General features: G+C 39.7%; 1 protein-coding gene across 4 annotated transcripts in view; it reads right to left on the reverse strand.

Moving 5' to 3' along the window:
* Positions 1-5,011, reverse strand: part of ZNHIT6 (zinc finger HIT-type containing 6) — a 105,760-nt gene extending 100,749 nt beyond the window's left edge. For 3 of the 4 annotated variants that reach the window (XM_027058705.2, XM_053214367.1, XM_015070390.3), the window contains exons 1-4: positions 4,190-5,011; positions 2,992-3,057; positions 2,799-2,905; positions 2,629-2,714 (exon numbers count right to left, since the gene is read on the reverse strand). In XM_027058705.2, coding sequence (XP_026914506.1) covers positions 2,629-2,714; positions 2,799-2,905; positions 2,992-3,057; positions 4,190-4,851 — 921 coding nt within the window. In that variant the 5' untranslated portion in view covers positions 4,852-5,011. The remainder of the gene's footprint in view (positions 1-2,628; positions 2,715-2,798; positions 2,906-2,991; positions 3,058-4,189) is intronic. The other variant, XR_008295018.1, reaches the window with a different exon arrangement.
* Between the last annotated feature and the right edge of the window lie 3,632 nt (positions 5,012-8,643).

An 8,643-nucleotide genomic window follows, 5' to 3' on the forward strand; every position in this document is an offset into this window, starting at 1 on the left:
TGCTCTTTCCATCTTTCTCTCTCTCTCTCAAAATAAATAAACATTAAAAAAAAAAAACTACAAATAAAGGAGTGTAGTATTGGTGTATATAGATAAGTAGACCAACAGAATAGAACAGATAGGTCAGAAACTGCCGCAAGCATGTATGGACGTGTGATATTATGACAAAGGAGGTCCTACAGAGCAGTAGGGAAAGGATGAATTTTTCAATAAATGGTGCTAAGAAAGTGGATTATCCATATGGAAAATTAAATGGGATCTCCACATGATACACAAAAATTAATTTCAGGTAGTTTACAGTCATAAATGCAAGATGCAATGCTTTACATAAAGCTTTTAGAAAATAATTATGAAAGAAGAGATTCATAAATTCAAAGTATAAAAGAGTTTCTTTATAAACACATAAAACTACTAACAATAAAGGAAATGTACAATAAATTTGACTATATTAAAAAATTAAGACCATCTATTCATCAAAGACACTATAGAGAGTGAAAAATAAGCCTGGGAATGGAAGAAAGTATTTATAACATATACAACCACCAACAGGCATCCAAGAAATACAAGGAATCTCTACAAACCAGTAAGAAAAAGAAAGGTGACCAATAAAAAGATGAGCAAGAGACTTGAACAGGAATTCCACATGAGGAAATACGAATGGCCAATAAAATATTTGAAAGATGCTCAATCTCATAAGGAATCAGAGAACTGCAAGTGAAAAACCCCAGTAAAATTACACAGCCATCAAATTTACAAAAATTTTAAAACCCTGACCATATCAAGTATTGGAGAGGATGTGACACCATTGGGAGTCTAAACTGGTATAACCACTTTGGAAAATGTTTTGGTTACATCCAGTAAAACAGAAGATGTGCACACCCCACAATAAAACAATTTCACTCCCAGGCGTAAACCCTAGAAAAAACAGGTGTGCACATAACCCAAAATTCATTAACAAAAGTGTTCATAGTTTTAAGGGTTTTTTTTTTTTGTTATTACAGAAAACCCAGAGCCCATGAACAATAGAATGGATAAATAAATTGTAATATGGTCATAAACTAGAAAACTATTCAGAAGAAAAAAATGGATCAGGGAATGGCACAAGGGAGTGGCAGGGCATTTTTGAAGTTGATAATGTTCTAATTCTAGACCTGGGTGGTAGTTAATGGATGTCCACTTTATGATTATTCATTGAACAGTGTATTCCTATTTTATCCTTTTTTTATATGTATGCAAGATTTCACGATAAAAACAAAAAATTTAAAGAGTAATTTATTTTTTAAGAAGAATTTTATGTTCTTTTTTTTAAAGTTCACTTATTTTGAGAGAATGTATGCACACGCGCACACAAGCAGGGATGGACCAGAAAGAGGGAGAGAATCCCAAGCAGGCTCAACACTGCCTGTTAGGAGCCCGACATGGGGCTCAAACTCACCAACCATGAGATCATGACCTGAGCAGAAACCAAGAGTCAGACACTTAACTGACCAAGCCACCCAGGTGCTCCTAAGCAGAATTTTAATTACCCTTAATTACTCTTGAGAAAAAATGCTGATGAATGATAATTTTCCTTTCAGATATGTGAAATGTCAAGTCTGTATCAGGACGGTAATACCAATAAAATCAGGTGTTTTAAAAGCAATAAAATTCTGCAACTCCAGTGCCAAAATGGCCTTTGAAAAAGGAACATAATTCCATGACATGATTCAATAACACTATTAAAGAATTTCTAGAATGGCAGTTGCAATGTATTTCAAACATGTAAACTTTAATTCTGCATACTGCTGAAGGAATGAAAAAGGGATAAAAGGGTATGAAAATTAATTGTATTAAAACAAGTCCTGTTAGTTTTTCCTTCAAAATTAGAATCTAGTCACTTCCCCATAATTTAACAGTATTATGCAAGCCACCATCATTTCTCATCTCAACCACAGTGATAACTTTGTAACTGGACTCCCTGCTTTCAATCTTCCACTTTTGCCCACTAATGCTCATTTTTCAGACAGCAGCATGAATGCTCTTTGAAAAAGCAAACGTGCTCAAAACACTGCCATGGCTTCTATTTTCACTTAGACTGTATTAGGAGCCCTTACCAGTTTCTCTAACCTCATATTCAATATTCTCTCCCTCACGCAACTATGTTTCAGTCACCCTGTCCCCATTTTAATCATCAAATGTACCAACCTCCCCCCCTAAGCCAGTCTTTACTTATGCTTTTATCACTACCTGGATAGTCTTCCTCCAAAGGTTCACGTGGCTGCCTCTTTCTCATTATTCAGATCACTGCTTAAATGTCATCTCTTGAGAAGCTTCTCCTGACTCCTATATTGAAAATACTTTCACAATCTCCTCCCAACAAACACCATTTTCATTTTCTTTAATTTCCTGTGCTTTATGTTCCACAGGTACTTAACTCTATCTGAAATTATAGCTGTGCCTCTCCTCATCTGTCTCTCCCCACACTACAAGTTTCATGAGGGGAAGAACTTTGTTCTGGTCACAGATGTATCACTAGTAACTGCAATAGCTCTGGATCACAGTAGTCACTTAATACATTTATTAGGTTTAAAAATGAATCTAACTGAGTAAAAGGAATTGTAACTGTAAGGGATGAAAAGAAATACTCACATGTTTATTGCTTATTGGTCTTTTTAAGAAAGCATCTCTAGAAATGTAGTCTGCTGTTCTTGCCACATCTTCCAAAAATCGATAATCTAAAAATTTCAAAATAGAAAAATAAACAAATGACATACGCAATGGCCAGGAATCACCAATCTGCTATGCATAAGATGACTTACCACTAAGCAGATTCATTTCAGTAAACTGTTGTATGGAAACATATGCAGTTTTATCTCGAACTCCATTACATGTCAGTTCTGCTTTGTGTTTCTTTACACAGGGCAAACTGAAGAGACAAAGAGGAGGTACTTTTATACTCTGAGGTAAGAAGGGTATAGAGAGAGGTAGTAAGGTAGGAAATTACATATATACCTGCAGGAATATCGCATACAACGTGGACATCTGTACTTTGCTTCTTCTGTACCACAAGTTTCACACCTACAAAAGCCCACGAGAAACTTAATATTAATTCTACTTATTTATTCATAAACTTTAAATGGTGAGTTACTCATCACAACCAATTTACAGACATGTAGTCAGTGAATAAAGTATATGCCAGTAACCGATAAAATACTTGATAGCTGTCTAACATCCTTAGAAAATTCTCCTCTAAGAAACGGTCTCCAAATAACATTTACAATGTTGTCAGTACTACGTAATTCAAGAAGACGTATTAAATTAAAAAAAAAACATCTCACTTTTGACTTCTTTTTTCTACTGCAATCAGAGAATGGTATCATTCACTAACGTTTTAACTTGTAATTCCTGGCAATCTGCTAACAATTGTATGTGCACGCATTAATGAGAAGTCCAATCCATGAATTTAGATACTTAAAGGCACACACACCAGAAAAAGAATGTAAGACCCAGTCAAATTTACAAAATGTCAGCTGCATCTTTTCTTCTCAACTCCACAGCCAACTTAGAATGAGGATTAAAATAACCTAGAAATACTATTAACCATCATCTATCTTTAATTGCTCTTCCAGGATCTTGGGATACTGAAAACCAAACTACAGTTATTTTTATTTGGCCCACTGTGTTCTAACAGTTAACGGTCCCAATTTTATTTCCTATGCTGTCACATGATCACACACTGTAAGGAAATTAAATCAAAAGCAGTAAATATTCATAGAACCCATAAATTAGACACTGAGTGACTTCAAGTGCATTTTTATCCAATTTTAACTTCTCCACTTTTTCATTGTTAGTTTTATTGGACTTTTCCTTATCTCCATCATCTCTTTAAGAATAATAGTGTGTCAAGAGCGTATTAAGTCAAACCAGAATCTGGCCCAAGGGTTTTCTGGTCCCCAGAATTTTCACTTCCTAACTTGGCCACACTGTCCACTGGACACTAACAGCCTGAAGTATTTTCACTGTATTTGTTGTCATCTGACAAAACACTGCCTTCCCAGTTCCCCCTTCCCTCCACCACCAACAGGCAGGTTCCAGGGACCAAAATTTGCATTTATTTTTCATTATTCTACATCTGGCTGCTAGATTTCCTTCAATCTAGACAACGGAGGACTCTACAGCATTTCCCCCGATGAATTTCTCCCTGTCCTACCTGGACATGGCCAGTTTCCGCTTGAAGCCCACTGGGGGATTTATGTGAGGTTCTTCTTTCATCTTTGTATCATCCATCACTTCTTCTTTTGGAAAATACTTCTCTTCTTTTACACACATTTCATCCATCATTTCCTCCTTTTTTATGTTCTGACCAACAAACACCTCCTCTTTTATCTCCATGGTAGCTTTCTTCTCTTCCTTCACATCTAGCCACTCCATTACCTCTTCCTTCACCTTCACTTTCTCTTCCTTTACATCTGTTTCGTTCACCTTCTCTTCTTTTACCACAAAACTACTATCCATCTCTTGCTTCACTTCCAAAGTGCCTGGTTTCTCCTCTTTCACCTTAGGTCCATCCTCTACCTCCTGCTTTACCCATCGGCCATCCAGCATCCCTTCTTCCATTTCTGACCAGTCGGTAACTTCTTGCTTCACAACCGTTAGGTCCACTCGCATTTCCTCTACCCTTTGCCCAGTTCCTTCTCTATCCTCTGTCTTCCCCATTCCTGTCAATCCGTTCCCCGCCTCTACACGGCCGGCCTCCGTCTCGGCTGTGCCCCCGACTCTCTCCCTACCGGACTTGAGCCGTAGCCGCGACCCCTCCGCTCCACTCTGCAGACCTCCTCCCATTGTCTCTTCATTTTCAACAGCAATATTCATCAGCTCACGACCCTTGGCCTTTGCGGCCACTCCGTCCTTCAATGAGGCTTGTCCACGCCAAAAGGAATGAATTGAGAGCCGGAACACCGAAAACCACCCACGTGTGAGCCCGAAAGCCGCAAGCAGCAAACGCCGGCCTGGCGCTTCCGTCCGAATCGTCGTAAAACAACGCTTCCGTGCTTTTCCACTTCACGACTCTTAGAGCCCTTTACGGCTCTGCGGCAGTCGGGCCAAGAGCCTCCGAGAGAATCCGAGTGAGGCCACGCCTCCCTCTTCTGAGGCGGGGCTTCGCCAAACCCATCCCCTGGGGGGAGGCAGCCTCCGCCCTCTTTCCCCGCCCCCCTCATCTGTGCGAGGCCGTACTTTTCCGTACAGAGCAGAAGTGCCAGGCGGAGACCAGTGTAAAACCCTGACAGTTTTGGGATGGTAAGACCCACCGTGATCTGCATTAAGGATGAATCTTGTATGAAAATGGAAGAAATAGCTAATACCATGCCTCTGCAAGCTTCATTCTTCACCTGTACTCTGGAGACGACTGCATTACAAATCTTAGTATCATTGTGAAGATTAAATGGAATCATGCGTGGAAATAAGCTAATAGTTACTGAAATAAACTCAACATATGGTGGCTAGTGTTACAGGGTATCCTGAGAGGTTTCAGATAGGAAAGAAGAAATTAACTTTTATTCTTTCAATTCTGTAACAGTGCACAACGCAGCCAGTTTCCCATTCCCAGAATCCTACAGGATTTTCTCTTTAAGACTATCTAGATCTAGATCTAGATATCTCCCTATTTAAAGACTGAGCCAGAAGGTCAATCCCCGAGAACAGATCTAAAAAATACACACACACACACACACAAAACAAAAAACAGGGCCGCCTGGCTGGCACAGTCAGTGGAGCATGGGACCATTGATCTCAGGGTGGTAAATTCAAATCCCACATTGGGTGTAGAGATTATTTAAAAATAAAATCCTAAAACAAAACCCACAGTTACTTTTCAAAATTATTATTATTACATACACTGTTATGTATATTAGGAGTCATCACATCATGTCTGCGAGGTGTTTTTCTCATTGTATAAGGAGACTTCATAGGAGATATAGTTTTCTTGCTACATAAGGAGACTTCAAAGAAATGACTCCTCACCTGTAGGCTGCTTTGTATTACCTCCTCAATGCAGGGCATTTCGCTGTATTACTCATTGGCAAGTTGGTCAGGAACTGAGAATTTTGATTGGGTGAGCAGAGGAAGGGAGGGAGGGAGATAATTTTGAAACCTAGTTGGGGCACCAGGGATTAAGCAGTGCTGGAAGGATCACTGAAGTAAATTGGGAAAGTTTAGTAAAATATTCTTGATGGGTAGTGAGAAAGAAGTTTCCAGAGGAATCATATGGATAGTCTCTTTCAGAGATACTTAGAGGTGCTAGATGCCCATGGAGTCAAAGAAAGCCTGACTGGGTTTTCAGACTAGATTACATATTTACACTGGGGAAAGCGGAAATGACAGGAAGAATCCCTGTGGTTTTTGCTAAAGATAAGATTTGTGAGATGGGAGCAACAAAAAGGAGTGTTGATCCTCAAGAAAATAAAACCATCTGGATTTCCATTTAAGAACACAAAGAAAGTTCTGGAACTACAGATTAGACACCAGATGCATAAAGACTTTGTAAGATTTAAAAACTTTTGTTCCTACATTTGTTCTTCTTATGATCTGTGTGTTTTTTTTCACAGTCACTGGAGGAAAAATTGTTACGCAAGTAAGGCTCTTCAATAGCATCCCAGCTAATCAGTTACCTAAGTTAAACAATCAATGCTGTGGGACTGTAGTTTTAATGGAAATATCAGAGATTGTGGTGGTATTGTTGAACAGTAGTTTTGAAGGAAAAGTGACACTTGGGTGGTCCTGAAGGCGAGAACTTTGGGTTGTTGGAGTATAGAGCATGGCATTGTATGCAAGGCTGGAGACAGGACAGGGACAGAGAAAGGGAGGCAGAAGTTATATGGAACTGTCACTGAATTCCTATCCAGTTCCTCAAACTCCTTTCCCTCCTTTTTCCACCTCCCTGGACTAGTGGGACCAGCCCAGCTCCTTCACTTTAGGATTATATCTTCTTGCTGTACTATCACTTCTGTTTCCTGCCTCTGTGCCAGGCATCACCTTGCAGCTCCCCTAACCACTTTGGGAACTGGCCCTTTGCCAAAATCATAGTCGCGTTCATTTTAACAGCCAGAAACCTGGGAGTGCTTTCTAGGAAAGCCTTTTAGCTGTGACTGAAGTGTCATGAAAAAGTATATTTTAAGGATGGTTAAAATCATTTCAGTGGCCCAGCAGACACTTTGTGTAGTCAACTGTATGGCTGACTGCAGAAGGAGGATTAGAAGGGCCTTTCCCGACCCTTCAATGGACAAGTAAGAAAACAAAGAGTCAGAGAAATAAAATGATTTGCTCAAGATTACGTGGCTATTAGTGGCAGCACTGAAACAGAAAATTAACATTCTGGTCAGAGCCTAAGATAAAGGCCAGCAAGTGGAATTTCAGCTATGTCCACCCAAGAGGCAGGAACCAGAAAGACTGGAGGCCTGAGTTTTATTTTGTATGGCTATGCGTTGTGATGTATTGCAGGTTGGGCATTTCAGAAACAAATGCTGATAGGAGTTATTAGGAATCAATACTGGTGAAAAGAAAGGAGAGCAAGCAGAATTGGCCAGAGGAAGCATTCAAATTGTGATACAGGTCTGACAAGCCTTGGTGAACTTGACGCGCAGCTCAGAGAAAGCGTCTCTCTTTAGAGTGGCCCACTTCAGGCAGAACTGCCTCATACTTTATATCTTGCCCCACTCAGTCATCTGATACAGTCTGCCCCAGAAAGGGCATGATCGTGGGCAAGAGGCCTCTCTGCAGCTAGAGCTGACAGCTGGACTGCACTCTGTCTGGGTGGCACATGTCCATGGCTACAAGGGTGTGAATGTGTGCCTCTGTGGCCACATGGCCTCTTGTCACTGAATTGGCTTCATTCTTCTTTCTTTGAAGGCACATTGTCTCTCTTCTCCATGTAACTTGCTAAAAAATACAGCCACTCCACAACTCCAAGACTTGTATATCCTCAGTGTATAAAATCATGGAGACTCTTGTCTAATTACAAATATCTGGGGGAAAAATCTGATTGGATCAGCCAATTAAGGGAGGTAGGGGAAAGCACTGGGTTTAAATCTCCTTTGCCAGTAGCTATGTGACCATTCCAAGTCTCAGTGAATATATTTATGAAATAGAGATATTTATACTTATTTCACAGAGCTATTTTGAGAATTAAATGAGAAAATGTATGTGCAAGAGCTTTGTAAACAGTAAAGCATTCTACAAATATGAGTATTATTTTCTTCATCCTACTATTAAATTTGGAAGTCCTACTGATGATAGCTTTGTTTAATTGTTTTCTCTTTCAGATCACGGAGGACAAAGTTGAGATAATCAAATCCCTGGTTCTTGGCATATTTTTCTCATGCGTGACAACCCTCTCCTTAATATTGTCACTATTTGTACATCCCTACTGTCATTACCCTGCCCCTCACTCTTGTACATTGGATATGGCTCCCTATATATACATATGTCTTTGTGAAATACATAGTATTGTTTTATCATATGCATCTTTTTTTTTTTAAATTTTTTTTTCAACGTTTATTTATTTTTGGGACAGAGAGAGACAGAGCATGAACGGGGCAGGGGCAGAGAGAGAGGGAGACACAGAATCAGAAACAGGCTCCAGGCTCTGAGCCATCAGCCCAGAGCCTG

Source organism: Acinonyx jubatus, chromosome C1, assembly GCF_027475565.1.
Source record: "Acinonyx jubatus isolate Ajub_Pintada_27869175 chromosome C1, VMU_Ajub_asm_v1.0, whole genome shotgun sequence".
NCBI lineage: Eukaryota > Metazoa > Chordata > Mammalia > Carnivora > Felidae > Acinonyx > Acinonyx jubatus.